Source organism: Sinocyclocheilus rhinocerous, unplaced genomic scaffold (genome assembly GCF_001515625.1).
Source record: "Sinocyclocheilus rhinocerous isolate Xijiao unplaced genomic scaffold, SAMN03320098_v1.1 scaffold180, whole genome shotgun sequence".
NCBI classification, from domain to species: domain Eukaryota; kingdom Metazoa; phylum Chordata; class Actinopteri; order Cypriniformes; family Cyprinidae; genus Sinocyclocheilus; species Sinocyclocheilus rhinocerous.
Window position 1 is genome coordinate 86972 of NW_015657493.1, and position 24016 is coordinate 110987.

The 24016-nt window shown below is 36.3% G+C and overlaps 1 protein-coding gene across 1 annotated transcript in view; it reads right to left on the reverse strand.

Annotated features, from left to right (window-relative positions):
• Positions 1-23278, reverse strand: part of mov10l1 (Mov10 like RNA helicase 1) — a 33417-nt gene extending 10139 nt beyond the window's left edge. Inside the window, 15 exon segments of the mRNA XM_016528980.1 lie at positions 1231-1412; positions 2610-2691; positions 2775-2857; positions 4381-4439; positions 4524-4675; positions 6676-6879; positions 8807-8921; positions 9703-9903; positions 12075-12269; positions 14125-14265; positions 15901-16088; positions 17736-17848; positions 19085-19244; positions 20733-20920; positions 23095-23278. Of these exon segments, the coding sequence (XP_016384466.1) occupies positions 1231-1412; positions 2610-2691; positions 2775-2857; positions 4381-4439; positions 4524-4675; positions 6676-6879; positions 8807-8921; positions 9703-9903; positions 12075-12269; positions 14125-14265; positions 15901-16088; positions 17736-17848; positions 19085-19244; positions 20733-20920; positions 23095-23194 (2163 nt within the window). The 5' untranslated portion in view covers positions 23195-23278.
• Between the last annotated feature and the right edge of the window lie 738 nt (positions 23279-24016).

Consider the following 24016-nt stretch of genomic DNA (forward strand, 5'->3'; position numbering starts at 1 on the left):
AGAGAGAGAGAGTGAGAGAGAGAGAGTGTGCGTGCGTGTGAGTGAGTGTGTGTGCAAGTTAATCTGCGCTCTTGACTGCTCAAGACAAATTTCTCCTTATGACAATAAGACAATAAAGAAAGAAATGAATGAAATGAATTTACACTGCCATCAGTGCTTAGATTAGAAATTCAGTGATGAGTTTTCCCCCATTTACATTTAACCTATCCATTTATTGTCATGAGGAATGCAAAACAACAAATGCACATCATAAACCACATCTACAAAAAAAAAAAAAAAAAAAAAAATTATGAAAAAAGTACAACAGCCCCAAAATGCATTTGCACGTTAAATATGTGACTGTCATTCATCAGAACAAGTGTTTTTATGTGCGTCTCAAATGCTGCAGGAGTTTCTCTTCACTAGTGTCGTTTTTACTCATTTTTTGCTCCGTGTCACTGAATCAGCAGGTGTTTTAGTCAAGTTTTTATCCAACACAATGCTATTCACACATTTTAAGCATGATTTTGCTGGTAAAAAAAAAAAGAAAAAAAGAGAAAAGAATTGCTGGCTGCATGCACATATTTAATTCAGAAGTAAAGCAGGGGTTCAGGTTTGCAGGTTGTTTGCTGCTCCTGCACAGCTTGCATAGTTTATTCTTAACTACTCCTCCTGATAAACAGAATCAGAGATAATTCAAGCACACGATTGTGAATCTCTTTAAAACCCTCTGGTGCTCCTCAGTCGAAAATGACTTGGAATTAAATCAATGTACCTAATGTTTAGGGGACTCCATTTTTAGGGAATTTTATAGTACTAATATTTTTGTAATATGGCTTGTAGTGTGGCTATTTTTAGGACTATTTAAACTTTGTGAAGCATGCCCTCAATCTGATTTTTTCTTGTGTTCACAGGACTTTTGTACCATTCTGAAAAAACCAAAACATACAATTTTTACGTTATGCAGCAACAGATGATTAACGTGAGGAAAAAAAAGTGCATGCAATCTTTGTTTGCATGTTCTCATAAATATGACAGCAGATAAAAACACAAGACAATTACCGCATTGTTTGATTATATTCCCTGTATTTGTTCTGACAGCGCTAGATTAATGTTGAAGAGAATGCACTCATGTTTAGAGATGAACTGGGCAACTTTGTACAATTCTTAAATATTGAATAGTTTATTTTAAATGGCTCTGCCTCACAGACTCCCAGCCTCGAGCACAATCTGCAGTGACTGGTGTTGTACCTGCAGAATGGCCTCTATGAGAGTGATGGTTTTCCCGGTGCCAGGAGGCCCGAACAGAACGTATGGCGTGGGACGACACTCTCCACTCAGGATCCGTTTGACCGCCTCTTTCTGCGCCGGATTCAGCTGAGCGTTGAAGAACTGGCCAGGGTTTGGGATGCGCTTCGCTGTCATTGTCAAATCTGAAACGGCACATACATCTGAAATCACACAGTGTCCAATTCAAAAGGAAATATAGCTGCAGCATAATATAATGATAATTCATTAGTATTCAGGGTCTGCTGTGATCCTAAATTAGAAGATAATTATTGCTCTAAATATGCCTGACAAGATTTTTTGGTATATGAACTACCATTACACTGAATGACATTTTTGTGTCTAAATCAGGGTAAAAATGTGCAATAGTCATGATGTTTGCATATTGAAATTAAAAGGACCAGTAAAAATTCTCCCCACAATAAGAACTATTCTTCCCGCGATAATAACGATAAATCTAGTTGTTAACATATTTCTGTGTGCAACCGTGCGGAGAGACATCGCAGAAGTTTATCGCTAAATGAGGAGCTCCTTCTTCAATCTGGAACTGGTTTGTTCAGGGCTGTACAGTGCGACAAAAATCAGTCCGAGCGATGAATAAATGTACTACAGTAGCACTTGTGCAATACAGTTTTGCATGTGTATGAGCCTGTTTACACACCTGTTGTCACAAAGATATTCTTTTTTGACATGCTCTTTCTCCAAATTAACTTCGTAACATCAGTCGAGTGTTTGAAATAACTTTATGATCAGTTTCAAATCACAGAATGAGGCAGAAATCATACTATTTTATAGTATTATATATACAGTGATAAAGGCTATGTCGATTAGTACTGCATTATAAACATACTTCATCCTTATAAAAATACCTAAGACTGCTTGAAGAACACAGATAAACCATATATTGTCGCAATCGTATGTTTATTGTCTTTAAGTTTCCTCAGTTAAAATTTCTCTATCTGCGTTTTATTCAGCTTCAGGGATAACTGGATACATTTGTCCATATTAGGGATTTCCTGGAGCATCTTATTACTTCTGTGATGCATGCGTGTAGTTTCTGCGCAAGAGCGCCCTCTGGCTTCCAGTATGAATTAAACACCCATTACATTACGTGTACTCTGTAATGCTCACAACACCCTATTTTGGGTAAAAATAGGAAAGAAAATACTGTTCTCTAAAGAAACTCTTTAGTCTCTTAGTGGATGCATAAGATTCCCTGAATTATCATCATTGATATCGTTAATCGCAATAATTAGCAGAAATTATTGTGATATATTTTTAAGCCTCTATCGCCCATCCCTAGCCTAATTGTTTTTGCTGTTGTTGTTTTTTAATCCAGTCACCTGGTTTAGTTTGTGTGGCCACAGACACCATCTCTGCAGTCAGTGTCGATGAGCCGTCTGTTTTTTGGGTCGCTTCGTTCTCCTGATGACAGAATCAGAACACAGACTCGTCAATCACATGATCATTTACTACAGACTCTGATGAATTAATGATCACGGGGTCACCTCCTCTTGAAGATGTCGGTCCTCTTCCCTCCACTCTCCGCTCCACTGAGGCGGCTGCAGCAAGAGCATGCTGGGAAACAAAACTCAACCCAGACAACACAACACATCTGAACTACTGCGTCTCCATACAAACCAACTCAAAACTTCCTTCATTTGTGACCCGTTCTGGCAAAATGAGTGTGAATGCACACGGGCTAATTTTGAGCTACGGGCAAAAAAAGTTAAAAATGGCGATTTTAGTCCAATTTGAGGTTTTCACAAAAATGCAGAACGTCTTTACAACCACATCAAGACGTTTTAGACACGTCAGTCAAGTCATGAAGTTACCAAAAAGGCGATTAAAGCGATTTAAGAACATGTCTCTGAAATGCAGTGGTTTTCCAAACGGTCCTGGAGCAGCAGCACTGTCTGCCTCATCTAACACCCGATCGATTCAACTCCTCAGCTCATTATAGAGACTAAGACCTGAAGTGGGTCAGAAAATGTATAGAAATGTGAGAAAAAAAAACCCGATGCATGTCAGATCTGTGCCACGTCTCTTAAACAGCCAAAAAAAAGCTAATAACCAGCTGCTGTGATGTCGGTTCATCAAAGAACAAAAGAGGAAATCAATAACTTTTGTAGCTTTAAGGATTCATCTACAGTATATTTAATTTAAAATGTTGTGTTTGATAACTCTTGATATCTCTCAATTATACTGTAATGTTGAATGGCTAGTCAATGGGTAAATATTAGGGGGAAAAACTATTTCATAGAGACATCAGTAGTACTGGTATCAGTGATACTGGCCTTCAGTCAAACAAACAAAAAGATGCCATTATACAAATATTAAAAATATACTGTCTTTGTTGTTTCTACATTAATTTTAGGATTGAATGTGAAATTGCAATAAAAGATAATTATAAAAATTTTAATGTTAGGTGGAATTAATCGCGATTAATCGCAATTAATTTCAGAAAAAATGTGATTATTTTTTATAGATTGACAACACTAATTTTTACCTTTGATGCTTTTGTTTAGTGAAATGAAAAAAGTAATATACTACACTTGTTTCCTTTTATATGTTCTTTTTTGCATCTGCTCTTATTTATCGATGAAATAAAAATAGCTATATTGTGATTATTAATATAGCAATGGTTATTAAGAACAGAACTGGATGAAAAGATACAATGTTGCAGGTGATTTTGCTTTGGAACCTTCAGAAAACTTTAACTATTTTTCTCAGAACTGACTTTGCTGACTATATTGACTTCAAATGAGTGTAGCTCAGTCATTTTTCGTCCGATTCCAACTCATACATCATTTTGAAGGGTAAAAATAACTCATTTTTGAAAATGTGCTCATTGTGACTCATTTCGCCAGCACAGGACACATTTTCTATTTAAGCGTTTTCTTAAATGTCACGGTGACCTATTTCTATGTTTGCGGTCATTTATAGCATACATTTAACCCATGCATATTTGTATTTATTTTTATAAAAAAAATTTAAAAATTGGAAAGATCAAACGCTTCAACATATGACCATCGCTTATCCATTTACATCTATTAGCAACTGTAATTTTAGATTAGTTATGATAATTAACTTCTGTACAAAGTGTTGTCTTACTGTGGTCTCCGAAGTGTTTGCTCTGCTCCAGAGCACAGTGGCACCTCCTCATGGTCAGCCTGGACAGAACGGGTTATTCCTGTGAGATTTCTGGTCTAATCATGAAAAACGAAGGCTTTATGAAGCTGAAGCGAGCAGCGCACCTGTTGAAGGAGAACTCCACGTCCAGAGGTTCTCCGAGGTAGTTCTTCTGAAAATCAGCGTTCACTCGTAAACTCACGTCCTCGTCGCTGATCTGCGAGAGCCGATGCACAGAACATGTGACTGACAGCTGTCAATCAATCACACAACAAGGCTTCCACATAACGTCCAACACAAGAAGACATTCATAAAGGTCCGCAACAACCGACTGGTAGAGGGTTTCTGCAGGCTTTATTAAAGTAAATTAACCACCTTTTTAAGAGCAAGAGAAGAACATTAAGCAATAAATTGAATGGAACACAATGTCAAGTTGTACTAGCAAAGTTTCCAACAATCTCCATTACTTTTCAATTCATTTGACAAAAAACAATAACTTTTACTGTATCTTCTGATCACATAGCAAAAACAATGATGCTCTTCCTCAGTATTTTTGTCTTGTTTTCCAGTGCAAATGACTAAAAATTCTAAAAATCAAGATATTGAGAAGCAAAATGATTTAAACAGGTAAAAAAAATTATCAAAATGAAGTTCATCGTAAACAAGAACAGATTTCGGTTTTGTTCGAAAACAAGTTTTCATTCCTCATTGACAGATATTCTTGTTTTAAGCATAAACTCACTTCATTTTGTTCAGTTTCTTTGAAAACAAGACTTTATATATTCATTTTGCATCTCCAGAAAATACATCTTAATTTATGTATGTTTAAATATTGGAAAACAACACAAAAGATACCGGGAAAAATATTCATGTTTTGCAGTGCATGCAACATTTAATGCCATGACTTCATGAATTTAAGACTTTCTGGTCCAGTTTGAGATCGTTACAGGGGTTAAAGCAAAAGAGCCTGAACTTTTTTTCCGGTGGGCAGCACATGCAAAGCATGCAATAACTGTGGCAACTTTAACATTTGAAAAGATGCTACGACAAAGCTATTGCTTTCTTTATTCAAACTGATTTTTTTTTCATGAATATATGATTGACCTGAAGAATGAAAGCTGTATCATACACTTGGAAAATTACAAGCTATATCACTGCTTATCGACTCTAGGGGTGTGACAATACACTTAGCTCACGAGATGAGACAAAATACAGATACTTACACAAACAGACCCAAGTGAAAACCAGGTTTTAGTATGACTATTTATATAGAAACTAACGATGAGGCAATAATAATTGGCTCAAATAAAGTATCAAAACCAAGTAATTACATGGTTGTATTGAACAACACTGATAAAATACATAATGTAATATGCCTACACATAATATGAACATAACCTTAAGTACACTATGTGTTATAACAAACACCTGCAGAGGGCGCCAAAGGCCCGGTGACGTTTCATTTCACACATTTAAAAAAAAATTTTTTTTAAATACCACAGCAAAAACAACTCGACTAATATGAATTTCAAACATTAAATTATTAAAGACAAGCAAACAGTCAGTAATAAACTAGGAAAGAGCTAATTAATTAGCAACAGCATAAATAAATACAACTGAACTAATTTCAGGTACAGAAATTGAGTTATTGCTTTTATAAAACGGTTATTCATATACGTAGTAAGGTTTCACAAAATAAAACAGAGCAAATAAAGTGTAATGATATTAATAAAAACAGTATTCTTCCACCAAACAATGTAGCTCCTCAGAAACAGTTGTGGTTGCAACAAAGTGGTTGCCGAGCAACACACAAACGTAAACAAAGGTGTATGTTACTTTGTAGGGTCATTTACAACAGCTTCGAACGCGGCTCAGCCAATCAGAATCAAGCACCGGAACTCTCCGTTTTATAAAATACTGTACACGTGCGTTTTCTTTCTCATCGATTTACGTTTACTTAAGACAAAAACCCCTGTGTTTATGATGATATACTGATGCATTTTACTGCATACTGGTCGGTAAATGTTAAAGAAAAGTGGAAATGCACGGAACGGTTCGAGAACAGACACAAACCGGGAATCCGCACCAGGACCGCTGTTCTGTGCGCTGCACGCAAACAGTGCGCAAGTTAATGCCCTTCCTCATTTAAAATCACATTAAAATGCGAACGCAGGAATCATTAAGCGGAATGAATCGAAATGCACGTGTCTTATCAAATACCGGGTTCTTGGAAATCGGGAACCAGTTCAGAAATGGAACAGGTTCTCGATACCCAACCCTAGATTATAAGAGAGCGTCCTGACCGATGAAGAGGCTCGGCCGGCCCTCGGCGAGGCCTGGCACCTCCAGGTGCAGATACACGGCTCCTTTCCTGAGGATGGCGCCGGTGAGACTGAACTCTCGGATCTCCCTCTCGGCCTGCAGCTCCTCCAGCCACAGCAGAGCCGAGAAACGCGGCAGTATCCACGACAGGCTCAAGGGCTGCGGAAACACACCACAACAACAGCTCTTATTAAAAGGTGATGCGTGTCAGTTATGGTCAAATAATTACCAACTTTTTAATAAATTGGGTCAATGATGTATTGACAGATTTTCGACAGGCCTATTTTAAAATACAAAAGCATAATATCTATTGTAATTGTTCAAACAGTAAGAATGCTGTGTACACAAATTCATATTAAAATTTTAAATTAAGTGGTTTTAGTGCTTTTTCATCTACATGAATTGGCCATAGCACTCGGGAGTGGTCGTGCCACACGATATTTTCAAATTCAGTCAAAATGTACAAGCACAGAATTGGCCACCTGAACAAAACAAGCCAGCTTCCCACAAAAGGTCACTATGAAATTTATAATAAAAATAAATACTTAATATTCATTGTTTTTTTGAGGTCATACCACACGATATCCAAATGTGTTAACTACATACCTGCCATTAAAAAGGTTATTTTTTTCCCAAATTTGAAAGAGTTACAAACCTGCTTGATGCTTTCATGGGTCCTTGGCAAATTGGCATATAATGCAACATCCTATCTTTGAATGGATTTCAACATAAAAGTCCCAAAGTGGTAGTTTCTTGATGGTTGCACCACATGACATTTCATAAAATGGACATCGGACAGTGTTTGTTTGTATATTATGATGGAAATATAAATACAAATGCTTCGCAATTTTGTACAGGATTACAAAACACTTTGGAAATCGTGCCAAATAGTGCAGAAAATTAATCTGAATAAATTTAGGGTGATTTCAAAGATGTTTCCAAAACAGCAGTTATGGTCAGACGGTTGTACCACATGATATTTTGACACTTTAAATAAGAGAAAAATTACAAATAAATTATGTTTTTTTTTGAAAAGTTAAAGTGGGTAGATACATGGGAGAGGTACTTCATATATATATATGGTATCTTTTTTTATGCATTTAAACCAATTTTTTACTGACAAAATGCAATCAGACAGAAAATTTAGGCATCACGTCATTGCCCCATATGTCAATGATTACCAGTTTTTTTATAATAAATTTGTATTGTATCATAAAAAAAAAAAAATGAAAACAGACAACACAGAATTTATAAACAAGATATTTCAAAGAGTCCCATTATTAGTTAAAAAAAAAAAATACAAAAAAAAAAAGTTTATAAATGCTTCAATTGTATTAATTAGGTTTTATTAATCCAATTTATTATTAATGCTTTCTGATTATTAAAGTTCAATTAAACCATTAAAACAGAAACCTTAAAAATAAACAGAATTTGGAAAAATAAAACTGATTTCCAATTAAATTTTTGTTACACGTAATACATATTTGTTAAATTGTACACATTTCATGATTTAAATTAATTAGACATGCTTTTAGATTACTGAAATTAAATTTAAAGTGCCCCTATTATGGGTAATGAAAGGTTCATATTTTGGTTTTGGGCGTCCCCAACAACAGGTTGACATGCATGCAAGGTCAAAAAACACTTTCACTGTCTTGCAATGTGCATTTATTTTTATCCTTATTTGCGGAACGACTCCCAAACGATTCGCTCAACGATTCATTTTTCCAAACCCCTCCTTTGCGTGACGCTAATCTGCGGTGATTGGTCCGATTGTATCATGCCTGATAAAGCAGCGTTTGTGAGCGCAGTGCTGCTTTGTGTACAGCGTTACCCGGGAAACAGCTATTATTACTGCTCTAAAAGCGGCACCTAGTGGCAAAGAATGAATTTGCATTTCATGTTTTCCCGGGTCTGCGCGCGCAACAAGTGGGCGGGCAATATGCTAATGTTTCATGTTGACATCAACATGAAACATTAGCATATTGCCCGCCCACTTGGAGAAAATCAAACTGATTTCATCCCTACAATGAGCAGTGAGCGTCAAGAATCTGCATGTGTGAGACGCAGCAGAGAAGCGCATTACCTCCGCCAGAGCCGGCTGTGCGATCAGAACGTCCTTCTGGCCTTCCACACAATCTCTGAGAGCCTGAGGCACACCGTAGTTCCCCAAGAAGTTTGGAAGATGCCGCCGTGCAAGTCTGTCGAAAACCAGTGACGAGACCATTACAGCACAGATTTCACAAGATATCCGTCAATGACACTCAGGATCCGTCGCGCTTACCTTCATCTTTAGCATTAGATCTTTCTCTGTCTTTGAACAAAACCAATGCTAGAGGATGGTGGATTCATTCTTATTCTCACAACAAATAAATAACACTGACAAACCCGCTTACATTTAGGGTTGCAAAGGGGTGGAAAATTTCCAGAAACACGCTCTAAAAATCCCTGGAATATTCCAAAAAAATTCTAGAATGTTTCCTAAATTTACTGGAAATTTTCCACCTTTTTGCAATCCTACTTATATTACACTTTTACATTTTTTAATAAAAGTTTGAAGTATGGAACCGTATATGACATGACAAAAATATATTTATTGTGGCCATGAATTAAAAATGATTCCTCACAACTTAATTCATTCCCTTGTTTTATTAAACTGTGGCCATGTTATAATATGTTATTCTTTCATTTCAATTTAATTAAAATGAGGCTACAATGTGGCCATAAACATGAATTTCCTAATTTGTGGCCACAATAAATATATTTTTGTCTGCATCTCATGAATGAAATACACAAAGTATGTTCAGAGGGATGCACACTTGCAATGCACTGGTGTTAGTATGTTTCTGGCCTTAAAACAGAGTTGCAACTAATATCTGGTGACTGAACAATTCAAAAACACAAAAATGGACACAACAGTGCTGGCAGGAAAGGAAAAGCACCTGAGGCCAGAATCAGTGATATATGTGTGTGGGGCCTCACCTGATGGGGGCCGGCGGGGCCGTGACCGTGAGCACCTGCAGGGGCTGCTGCTGCTGCTGCGGCGGAGCTGTTAGAGCGGAGTACGGGACGCTGGGTTTGAGCAGACTCTCCTCCGCGCTGCTCACAGACACCTCCAGACGCCTCCCGATGGTGAAGGAGGAGAAGTGCAGGAGCAGCAGCTCGGCGGAGCGACCCAGAGTCCTGCAGTAAAGCACACGCACAATCACCATAATCTTCAGCAATGAGCACGACACACAAACACAGTGTCGCTTCACTTCAGAGATGCAAACAGATGCCTAGTAGTAGTTACTTTAAGGTATTTTTTTTATTACCTTATATGTCCAAAACTGTAATTTTTCACAAAAAAAAAAAATCTCAGGGATTAAATTGTTCTGTCGCTACGACGGATTTCCATCAGTTCATAAAGACTTAATTGCTTCATTCCTGAATGATTCAGCCATTCTAACGAATCAAATGAATGAATGATTCAGTGATAAAATCAGTGACTTGCCGCCACCTGCTGGTGGATTGAGTTTTATTTTTAACGTTTTTTTTTTTTTCTTAAGCAGAATAAGACAAATAAGTTACCAATCATATGAAATTAGTATTAATAAATTAATTGGTACTACAGAGGTGGCACAGAAGATCACAAAAGTGGCTTGTAGGTACATTTCCAGACGTTTAATGAGGCTCAGAGGGGGCATGAGTGCAATTAAATTCATGTGGAGATTAATGTTTTAAATATAAAATTTTGAATACAGAAATATTAAAGGATTTAAATAACAAATTATACACTAAACATGAAACTAAATCCGCCAGCAGGTGGCAGCAAGTCACTGATTTTATCACTGAATCATTCATTCAATTGATTCGTTCGAACAGCTAATTCATTCAGGAATGAAACAATTAAGTCTTTATGAACATCATCTTATTGCAACATTTTACAAAAATCAAGATTGAATATATTTGGTGAAAATCCCATGTTATTAAAGACGAAGTGCTACGCAGGCTATTTAAGACCATATTGGCTGATGCTGAACTAAAATGCAAAAAGTTTGCCCTATCTCTTCACCGTTCCCACATCTCACACCTCAAATACATAAAATATTACCCTTTTTAGACATAGTTTTTGAAGTAAAGAGTAAAGAAAATACTAGGGATGCACCGATAGGATTTTTTTGGCCGATACCGATATTAACAAACAACTATTGGCCGATTCAGATACCAATACCGATACCGATATTAACAAACAACTATTGGCCGATTCAGATACCAATACCGATACCGATATTAACAAACAACTATTGGCCGATTCAGATACCAGTACCGATACCGATATTAACAAACAACTATTGGCCGATTCAGATACCAATACCGATACCGATATTAACAAACAACTATTGGCCGATTCAGATACCAGTACCGATATTGGTCAATTGCATAAAGCAGGGCTTAAAAAATATATAAAATAATAAAAAAAATTGGTAGTAAGGATGTGTTAAATTGATAAAAAGTGATAGAAATATTTTCTAACAATACAAGTCTTAACTGTTTTGAATAAATGCTGTTCTTTTTAACTTTTTATTAATCAAAATCTTGAATAAAGGATAAAAAAATTAATAAAAAATTCCAACATTGACAGTAAATAAGCATATTGATAATAAATCTGTATGATTTCTGAAGATCATGTGACACTGAAGACTGGAGTAATGATGCTGAAAATACAGCTGCTAACAAACAACTATTGGCCGATTCAGATACCAATACCGATACCGATATTAACAAACAACTATTGGCTGATTCAGATACCAATACCGATACCGATATTAACAAACAACTATTGGCCGATTCCGATACCAATACCGATACGATACCAATACCGATATTGGTCAATTGCATAAAGCAGGGCTTAAAAAATATATAAAATAATAAAAAAAATTGGTAGCAAGGATGTGTTAAATTGATAAAAAGTGATAGAAATATTTTCTAACAATACAAGTCTTAACTGTTTTGAATAAATGCTGTTCTTTTTAACTTTTTATTAATGGAAGTCTTGAATAAAGGATAAAAAAATTAATAAAAAATTCCAACATTGACAGTAAATAAGCATATTGATAATAAATCTGTATGATTTCTGAAGATCATGTGACACTGAAGACTGGAGTAATGATGCTGAAAATACAGCTGCGCATCACGGAAATAAATTAGAGTTTTAACGTTTTTTGTTTTTTTTTAAACAGAAAAATGTTGTTTTAAATTGTAATAATATTACTTTTTTCTCTATTTTTGATCAAATAAATGCAGCCTTAAGCAAAAGATACTTCTTTTAAAACATATCAAATCCCGGAGTATAATGAGTGAGTAGTCCTCGCCTGGCCTGACAGCAGACAGTCACAGACGCTCTCTCCCCGGGCTTCATCTCCAGCATCTGCACCGACTCTTCATCAGCTGGACCTCCTGCAGGCGAGCTGTTCTTCACAGACACAGATCTGAGGCAGAACTGCTGAGCCGAGTCCCATCCGGCAAACTCACAGCATTTCAGCCGCTGGCGCTCAGAGCCGCTGTTTCTGAGTCGAGCACCACAGAACGAGAGAGAAGCAACAGATGCATCAGGAGCCAGCAAACATTTACAGCTTCAGGGCCCTATGCATTCCGTGATGCGGAAAACACGGACGGAATCCAGTCATAAAAATGGAATTTACTGTATAAGGGTTAGGGTTAGGAATGTCACGGAATTTGTCAAACTTTGAATGAATTAATCAGAAGTAGGTCATTACACTAGGGCTGGGAAAATAAATCGATGCATCGCGAATCGAGAAATGATTCCGCATCCATTCTGAGATTTTCCGAATGCATCACGATTCTCTCTCGATTCGATTCTGAGCTTAGTTGTGAACAGCAGATGGCGCTGCATGCTTTAGAAACAGCCGTACTCTGCTCGTTTCCAAATCCTTACACACACTTGAACCTAAAATAATCATTCATAAAATTCGAAAAGTTTGAAGCGATTTACAAAAGTGTTCACAGTGGGCTGTGTTTACATTAATCTCACATCATAAAAGCATTCTGAGCCGAGGTGAAATTAACTTTACATGACTCGGCCGAACGCACAAGCGCTCTTCTTCATGAGCGTTTGAGTGTGCGGATAAAAACTAGAGTAGAGCGCCATCTGCTGCTGAAATCTAAACCTCAGAATCGATTCCAGAGGAATCGCGATGCATTCTGAAAATCTAAGAATCGATCCACGAATCGATTCTGCATCGATTTATCGTCCCAGCCCTACATTACACGTTTGTTGCGTTTATAATGTTTGTAAACATTTTGCTTTATTCACCTGCATTATTTTTGAATGTAATGATAAAATGCGCCGTCTACAGCCTGCTATGTTTTTTCCTCTCAAAACACAATTTAATACGAGTCGGCCTAGCGGTTTATTAACCAAGCAGCAAACATTCTTAAATATCTTGAAAAAATACTTTAATGTCTTTAAAGCCTTGACAGTTTTTTATTTCGTTTAATAGGCCTACATTTGGCCGAGATCTAGAAAAGATAATGGCTATGATTGGTTATGACTAACGCAAGACAGGCTACCAGATCTAGACTCTCTTCCCGTTTTTTTCCTTTTGAGCAAAGAAAACGCATACTATTAACAAACTCCATCTGTTCACTGCAGAGAAAGCTGCATCTGAAGTGGCATTAGATGCATTTACACAGACTGTTTGATGAAGCGGAGCTGCCATAAATGCATTTACACCACAACATTTCAAATGCATACATAATTTTATAAGATTCATGTTTTAAATATTTTTGTTAAAATGTTGGGAAAAATGCAATACTTTTAAATTTGAAACCAAACCACCAGTAGATGACGGTAAATGACTGTTTTAATGAGCGAATCGTTTATCCAAATGGCTGATTCATTCAGAATCGAGGCGTCAGTCTTTATGAAAGGGTTACTGAATCATTGACTCACTTGATTCGTTCAAAAACGTGGATTCATTCAGTATCGTGTTGCTCGGAGACACAAAACAGTTCTGCTGTGGCTTTGATTGAAACTTCGTCAGCGAACTTGAGCAAAAACAATCAATATTGTATTACGAATTGCAAACTTAGGTATGATGATGGTCACAGACACACTTTTTTAGCTTCAGACTTTGATTCCTTCCAGTAGGAGGAGATCAAACAGGTTTGATACTTTCAGACGATTTGAAAACACACATTGTTTTCATTTGTCACGCGTCTACTAGCAACAGTGCGCATTGTTTCTGTGTGAGTCTGTTGTGATCGGAACAACTTTAAAGTCTGGTAGCACACTATTTACAAAGTCGGTAAGTGTATGATGCCTAGGGTTTTAAAAATCGGTTTAGATTTTAAAAGCTATGCAGTGTATTCCAGACTTAAGGTGTGCATGTGTGAACTCACTGGATCCAGATCTGCAGCTCCTTGCGGTTTCCCAGTAATAGAGACCCAAAGTGGCTTTCCCGGCTGACCTGGAGCCCACCCTTATTCTCCAGCAATCTCTGCACCTCATCGTCTGGCATATTCAGCTCCGAGGCGTTTCCACTGTCAGAAACACACACAGAGAAACACCACAAATACTGTAAACACTGAGAGTGCAAGCAGTCACTTATAAAGCTGCCTCGACCGATACAGCAAAAGCAATAGTTTACCGTCCTCATTGTAAATCAGTCCATCCATGTAGAATAAGTCAGATTTTATTAAGGCTATTAAATTAAAACTCACATTTTAAATATGCAACAAACCCATCAAGATGTTTTTAACTTCCATAATCCATAATAATGCTTCCTCCAGTGAAAAAGTGCGTCTCCTGTTGTCTCTCGCATCAAAATCCACACACATATGTGAGCCTGCAGCACAAAAGCAGTGTTAAGTCGCTGGGGTATATTTGTAGCAATAGCCAACAATACATTGTATTGATCAAAATTATACATTTTTCTTTTATGCCAAAAATCATTAGGATATTAAGTAAAGATCATGTTCCATGAAGATATTTTGTAAATGTCCTACCGTAAATATATCAAAACTTAATGTTTGATTAGTAATATGCATTGCTAAGAACTTCATTTGAACCGTAAATATATCAGAACTTAATTTTTGATTAGTAATATGCATTGCTAAGAACTTCATTTGAACAACTTTAAAGATGATTTTCTCAATATTTAGATTTTTTTGCACCCTCAGATTCCAGATTTTCAAATAGTTGTATCTCGGCCAAATATTGTCCTATCCTAACAAACCATACATCAATGGAAAGATTATTTATTCAGCTTTCAGATGATGCACAAATCTCAATTTTGAAAAACTGACCCTTATGACTGGTTTTGTGCTCCAGGGTCACATATTTGTTTAGAGCTGTTTAAACAGTGCTTGATCTGTGCAGATTTCTCCAAAACTGCAATTTTTCACACACAAAAAACATTTTTTTACATCTTGTTGCAACATTTTACAAAGATAAAGATTGAATTTATTTGGTCAAAAACCCATGTTATAAAAGATGAAGTGCTATGCAGGCTATTTAAGACCATATTGGCTGATGCTGACCTAAAATGCAAAATGTTTGCCCTCTCTCTCGCTCTTCACCGTTCCCACATCTCAGACCTCAAATACATAAAATATTACCCTTTTTAGACATAGTTTTTGAAGTAAAGAGTAAAGAAAATACTATACAAAACTTACTGAAACAACCAGGGGCTAGTCACATAAACTTAGGCACCAGGTTAAGACTGCGTCTTAAGAACTAGTTTGCCAAGTGGTTATCAGTCTTACTCTTCCAATACAACTAAGACCAATCTACCTATTCATAACTGAATTCAAAAAGTTATGACCAGTCTTGAAGAAAAAACTAGTCATGAAAAGCCCCTCATAAAAACACTTTCTCATTGGATCTAAGGAAATCTCATAGGTGACCTATTTTGATCTGAAAAACGTGAGTTGTCACTGAAAGGTGAGGAGTTTGCATCTATGGTTATTATGGACTCGTGTTTTAGTTAAAAACATCTTAATGCTGGATTTGTTTCATCTTTTGTCTTCTCCAGATGTTAACTGATGGACTGGAGTGCTGTGGATTATTGTGATGTTTTTATCAGCTCTCGTTCCGACGGCACCCATTCACTGCAGAGACACTGATGCAATGCTACATTCCTCCAGATCTGTTGTTACACAGTAACTGAGTGTCACCTGTGCTGGACGGGCGTCATACACAGAGCTCTCCAGCTGTACAGCGACTGACTGCTCTCCACCACCACCACATTCACCACATCACCCCGAGCGGGTCTGAAGCCCGGCGGCACGATCAGAGAGTCCAGACTGAAGAACACGCTGTCCTCCACAACACCGCTGCGGCCGTGCAGGACGCTCACGCTCACCTGACACACACAGCACACTTTACAGCCACTGGTCATTTAGGAAAGAGCTAGGGCTGGCCCATATGGCCAAAAAACTATCACCATGGTTCTTTTTTTCACATCAGTCGATATCAATAACTGTCACGATAAAGGTCACATTTTTATTTCTTCCAAGTTTAAAGGCTGATTTTTGCTCCGATGTGAAAGTTGTACAAACCAGACGGTTAATTGTGGTTTTAAACTATTCGTTATGATCAGAACACGACAAACACTTCACGTTTCTTAATTCTTTACACTTTTCCAGTCACCACAAAATAAGTATCTTAATAAAAGAAAATAACTTCTTAGTTCTGCATGTTCTAATGAGTATTATAAAACATAAAACATTCTCTTAGAAATACACATCTGATAGTAGCTTGAGTTAGGATGCAGATGTAGATTTATGTTCATTATCAAAACCAGGTATATCTGTAAAAATTGTAGCAACCTCACTTTTATATGGAGAAATTTAATCATTCTGACTGTTTGAGGGTTTTGTTTTTTTTAACTAATTGGTCTTCCCATAGTAGCATACATTTAGATCATGATAATCACAGTTAAAACCACAAATATAGCATGCCAATACCATGGTAAAAATGTAATAGAGAAAGTTGCTAAAGAAGGTCGATTTGTTGCTAAAAGTTGCTAAATGATGTTGTTGCGTAACCACGACGCAAAATTGTCACAGCATCAAATCTCAGCAAAAAACATATTTTATATATGTTAATTTAGATTTGTTTGTAAAATAATATGCATAATATAATATTAAAATAGAAATAACCGTTTTTTAAAAATACATTAAATTATTGAACACTTACGCATTTTTGAATGATTACAATTTAAGTTTTTTCTAATAGCTAGTAAACTAGTAATACTACACATTCTCAACAATTATGCTTTAAGCAGTGTATTAGTAGTTAGTTAGTATGCTACACTCTAAGAAGAGTCTGTAAAAATAAGGCACAATTTACTATGTCAATATTTTTTAAAAATTCCGAATTGTTTTTTTACCTGCATTTTTACTTTTGCATTGTTTTCGAGGTTACAGAGTTACAACGGATAATGTCCTGGAAAATTACTAGTAACTTTTCCATTTTTCTTACAGTGTACTAACTGATCAACAAATCGCAGATACAAGCTACTAACAAAGTGCATCATAAATTAACAATTATTAAATTATTATTATTAAATTGAATAATTGCATATAGCAGTATATAACTTAATTCACAATGTGTGTACTGCTAAGCATCTACGGTTTACTCTTTTTGTGTAATTTGGATGGAAAACGTGTGCCTTTTTATTGTCCGAGTCACTTATCAAAAGTTGCTAAACGTTGCCAGATAAATGTTAAAAATAGCTAGATTTGTTGCTAGGTGCTTTTGGAAGAAAACGTTGCTAGGGTAGTGTGAAAAGTTGCTAAATTTAGCAACAAAATTGCTAAGTTGGCAACACTGCTCTTTCGTTCCGCCTTTGCCTCGAACATTTTATCGAACTCTTGTTATCGTATATCGAGGAAATTTATACCGCGCGATAATTATCATTATCGATTTATCGGCCAGCCCTAGAAGAGGTTTGATTTAGACTGATTGGCACAGGTCAGGACATCAGTGAGAGCTGATGGTGACTGACCCCATCCATGCGCCGGTATCGCAGAGGAGAAACCGCTCGAGCCTGACTGCTCCATTCAGACGGACAGACGAAATACTGCGCCAGAACCCAGTCGCCCTTCACCGGCTCGAACCCTGAAACACACACACTCTGTTAAACACAGCACATAGCTTGCTCACCTTGTAAAAGGTCTGTCATATTTCAGTTACATAAAATAGCATCATGCAAAGTCAGAAAAGCCACCAAGTTAAAAAAAAAAATGCCCCAAAACTCAATATATGAATTGCCCCTGTGTGCATTTGTTTTTTGTGCTTATAATAACATAATATAGTTAAGAAATATCACATGAGTGCTAATTTTCAGAATATTTTTCGAATATAGATTGCACGTGATTTTATACACCAGTTCAATTAACAGTTAGGTTAATTATATTAATTGACAATTTTTAGTGTTCTATTTCAGCAACAAAAATTGTTTCAAACGGCAGACCGGCTGCATTTGGCAGCAACCAAGAATGCTATTTTGTTTTTGAACGATTCAGTGTTTTTGATTGAATCGGGTGAGTCGATGATTCAATGACTCATTCATAAAGACAGCGGTCACTTGCTTGTTCACGATTATGAATGAATTAGTTTAAACAAATCAGTCGAATTAATGATTCTTTGATTCACTTCTGGCTTGCTACCACCTACTGGTGGGTAATATATAATATTATCATTTCATATTTCTATAGTCACAAAATTATATTTAAAACGATTAATCTTATTACATTACTTATGCATATATATATTTATTGCATATATTATAATATGCATATTCATTTGCCGTGTGAATGCATTTTGATAAATGGTAAGATGGATTATGTTGATACTGATTTAATTTGATTGGTAACAGTGTTAATTAGTGCAAGTAATGCAAGTGAATAGCAATTTTTTTTCTCTGTTCATCACAGCAGGTGATTACATCTGTATGGATCACATTTATGTCCCTTTTGGAGCTTGAATCTGTTGGACCTCATTGACTATAACTGACAAAAAAAGCTACTACAAATATGTTCTTTTGTGTTACAGAAGAAAGAAATTCCTACGAGTTTGGGCACGAGTGTGTCATTGACACGGGCCGTTGTGTTCACATGCATTTATCTCTGTCATGACACAAAGTTGCAGCATCAGTCCAGTAATTTAAATACGTTACATACTCTTTCCAGACTGGGGAGGATGTACAGTGTGTTTTCACCGTGCAATGAACTGCAAGACTAATGCATGACAAGAGCCCTTTTAATATATTCATTATATTCATATATGAACACTGAGATTGAAACATCATCCTATCACAGCAGACTGCGGAGCATTAAAGCCACTGATTCTGACCTTCGCAGAGAGCCGATCGCGGGAAATACGTCGTCTGGTTGATGTAGCCTCCGTCTCGATCACATGACGTCACTGTTCCAATCAGAGGCCTGAGTTTGTCAGTGTCCAGCGCGAGCGCCTCTGACCCGCCGCTCTCCCAGGCGTCCTTGTGCCGCTCCACCTGAAAACAACAGAAAAACATCACTGAAATGTACTCCAGAAATAAGAGACACACATAATATTAGTGCTTTTGAGATTAAATTAATGAGCCAATTCAATTAATAATGAAATCGAGTAATTTGGTACACAGTTCCTTTTAAACTCTGCCTATTTCTTTTGATAAATAATTTGCAAGCTTTAAGGTGATTAAAATATGATCTACCTGCACAAACATGCACAGTGTCAATATGTTTAGTAACTTGCAAACAATATTCACCCCAAAATTATACACCATTTCTATAAAAAAAAAAAACATTTTATAAAATTTTTCAATGAATGCAGTATAGAAATTAAAAAAAAAAGAGCAAATGCATTTAAAAACCAATAAAGAGGTATATTTATGCTAAGAAATAAACAGAATCAAATCTAACACCATGTCAGTATAGCCATATTTACGCATAAACAGGATTGTGCAATCCCTAGTTGCTTAGAGAACTGTGTTTTCAGACATAATTACCTACTTTTATTAGTTTGTGTATTTGTATATATTTAGACCTCGTCAAAGACTACGTCTGTCAAAGATTTTTTTGTTTGTTTGTTCGTTTAAAATGTTAAACAACAGAGTCTTCTTCTGGCTCAACGGTCTCAAACAGCCTTTGAGCTCATCTTTTTTCACAGATACGTCATCAAAGCCCTTCAAATTAGTATAAAGATGGTAACTGTTAATGTTGAGTTATATATGTTAGATGACACGGTGTAAATAATAGTTTGCTGTTTTTGAACAAACCAACCAGAAAGCATATAGAAAATGTTAAAAAGTGCTTGAAATAGTTGGACACTGACGTTGAATGTGTAATGCATGTTATTGTTCTGATGTTAGTCAGTTCGGTTGCATAGTCTGTTCGCAAAAGTGTTCTTTATATCTTTCTGTTTTATTGTTTTAAACACAAACAGCCAATTAAAGGGATAGTTCACCCAAAAATGAAAATTCCGTCATTAATTACTCACCCTCGTGTCGTTCCAAACCCGTAAGACCTCCGTTCATCTTCAGAACACAAATTAAGATATTTTTGATGATATTGTTGTTTTCTTTGCGCACAAAAAGTATTCTCGTTTAGCTTTTACGGTTGAAACCCTGATGCAACATTAACAATTTTAACCAACGTCCTAACTACTTTTCTAGACCTGTGAACATTTCAGTTGCGCTGCTGTCCGTGCAGGGTCAGAGAGCTCTCGGATTTCACCAAAAATATCTTAATTTGTGTTCCGAAGGTGAACGAAGGTCTTACGGGTTTGGAACGACATGAGGGTGAGTAATTAATGACTGAATTTTCATTTTTGGTTGAACTATCCCTTTAAGAGCAAGAAGAGTTAAGACAAAAAGTATTACACTGTAGTGTCTTCTGTTACTGAGAAAATGTGACGAAGCATTCACTCGTGTCTAATGATCTTGAGCACAACAGCAGGTGATTTTTGGCTATTATTGATGATTTTTGGAGCCTGTTCTCACCCGGAGCGCCCTCCACTGTCCGTGGGCTCCTTCCCGCACTGCCAGAGCCTGCACCGAGTCTCCCACACACAGCACGACTCCTCCTAGCACCACTCCCGATGTGAAATACACGCTGTGATCGATCAGGCCGTAATCCGCACACAGATGCGTCACCACACCTGTCCGCACCTGCCGGATCTGCGCCGCACCTGCACACACAGCACAGCGCTCAGTTACACGCACATGAACGCCACCACAAACTCGTTATTACGAGTGGGAAACTCTAACTTTTCTTTAAGCCCAGAGTTTCAGAGTTGGGGGCGTGTCAGTGAAAAAACACATCGCATGCAATGGAGCAGCCAAAGACTATACATATGCTGCGTCTGTACTGATGGTAAATTTGTTGAAATTAATAAAATTATCGTTTTTTGTAATGTACAATAAAACTAAGTTTTACATATACAACATATTATATTATTGTTAGTGCTGTCAAATGATTAATCGTGATTAATCACATCTAAAGTAAGTTTTCTTTACATAATATATGTATGTGTGCTGTGTATATTTATTATGTATATATATATATAAATACACATGCATGTATATATTTCAGAAAAGCATGTTATGTTTATATATTAAATAAATTAGTGCTGTCAAATGATTAATCGCGATTAATCGCATCCAAAATAAAAGTTTGTGTACATAATATATGTGTGTACAGTGTATATTTATTATTTATATATACACACACAGCATATATTTTGAAAATATTTACTTGTATATATTCATAAAATTTATTTTATATATAAATATATTTAATATATAAATGTAACATTTTTCTGAAATATATATACATGCATGTGTGTGTATTATACACTTAATAAATATACACAGTACATACACACATACTATGTAAACAAAAACTTTTATTTTGGACGCGATTAATCGTTTGACAGCACTAATACTATCAATCAGATGATGGACGGCGTGTAGTAAATTGTGTACAACAGATTAAATATACATTAATGTTTAATCTTTCTACAGGGATGATTATGACAGAGAGGTAAAACAGGCTAAGGAGAAACAGGAGCGCAGACACACCAACACCCCTCGGCGTCCACGAAGACCTGACCGTCAGGTGTACCACCCACGCCACCAGAGTAAGTTACATAGGTAGAAAGAGTTTCATTTATTATTTCACAATGTAAAGTGATGAGTGGTTTTCAACTGGTTTTGTTTTAGGATCCAGTGAGGAGCAACACAGTGCCAAAACACAGATTTTTGACAAAGTTGGAAATCCAAAGTAGCAGAATTGTAATTTACTTTCCCAAGACATCGTGCAAACACTGGCCTAAGTGTTGTATTAGTATTAGCCTGTTTGTGCCAGAATACTGCCAAATTATGTTTATTTTCACTTTACTTTCCATTTAATGTCAGAACAGACCTGCAAACCACCTGTATGAGAACCACTGCTTTGACAGTACTATTATTTTCACTTGGTAGATTTAATAAATGAAAAATTACACAATTAAAACAAAATATATATTTTAATAAAACGCGATTAATCGTTTGACAGCACTAACTATGTTTTACATATACATAAAAATGGTATGACTCGGTTTACAAATTGAATACAAACAGAAAAAAGCAAAAACAGAATGATTCACATTCTTTATTCATCATTTTGCAGATGTAGAGTTTTAAAAATCGTTGAATTTTATGTAGAAAAGTTAAATCGGCATCTTGTTCTGACCAAAGCGACTCAAACGCACCTGACTTCGTAATAATAACTTATCAACTCATAAGTACGAATGTCCCTGGAGGACTTTTTAAAATTATTATTATTATTATTATTAATGCCAAGGTACCAAAGATATTAGTACAGAAGATATCAACATTACGTACAAAACGGTGACATTTCATGCAAAGCACCGTTTATACATGTATATAACAATATATAAATAATACAAAATGAAAGCTTTAACAAAATTAATTAAAAAGATTAAATAAATGAACTGTTTTAACAGCTTTAAGATTAAATCGTTTGGATATATTGTTGAATCTCTTTTTTAAAAATAATAAATCAAGGATTTTAATGAGTGAATTTACTGCGGTGAATATGACATTTTGCAAGAAGTAATAATAGGTTCATAATAAAATATAAATTGATTGCCAAACAGTACATCCTTAAAAAACAAAGAGCACATTGCGATTGATAACATTAAAGAATCCAATCCAAACTAGCTGTGTTATTTAAACCTTTTTAATCTGTGTAGCGATTTGAATGAGATTTCTCTAAGCTTAGTTAGCTTATATATATTTTAAATGCAAAGTCCGTACTTTTTTCCAATGAATATGATCGAGCAAAGTGTGACGCACTGACCGTCGAAGCGCGGATCCTCTCGCCGCTCATCGAGCTCCTGCGCCCGGCGCCACAGCGGCGACAGCAGCCGCGACATCCAGCCCTGCACCACGCTCACCATCACTGCTGTCTGCGACACACAGCGCTCGATAACAGCCCCACACACCAGCAATCAGCGCCAGGTGAACCACTTACCTGTCCTGTCCTGACACCAGAGCACGTGTGACGTGTGACGTGGAGACGCTTGATAACGCTAACGCGATCAACACGTGACGATAAAAAAATATGTGTTATTATTATGCCATACATCAGAACAATACAACGAGAAACATTCAAATGTAAAGGAAAAGTAGAGCAAGATGAACAACATTAATATAATGAAACAGTGCCAGAGGACAGTAACAAAATAAGTTAATAAATAAATAATAATTTAAAAAAAAAACTTTTTTGTGTCACTTTACACAATAGCATGCCTGCTTACAATATTATGAGTTCTAATAGCCTTTTACTTGTGCACTTACATAGGACCTTACAATACAGCTTGAAATCGTTTAGAAAATTAGAAAAGTTTGACCACTTCATTTTATGAATATGAAACTTCCCCATTAAAATTAAGAATTGTATGAAATATGCTTTATCTTTGTCAAATCCATGATCACTGAAGTATATTATTACATCAGTGACGATCAAAACAAAGTCTTGCTACACGCTACTGCATCTACGTAACAATAAAACAATACATTTCAAATAAACATCAAAGGCTATGTATTAGCTATATAAAATTTCCCATTTCAGTTAAATATATTTTTATCAAGTCTGAAAAAAAGTGAATTGAAGCCAAAACATTTCTATCGCCCCCTGGTGTCTGGCTGCAGCATGGGCCATAAACCCCGCCCTCTCCGTGTAAACCAGTGGATGTGAGCCGAACTAATCTAATTACACT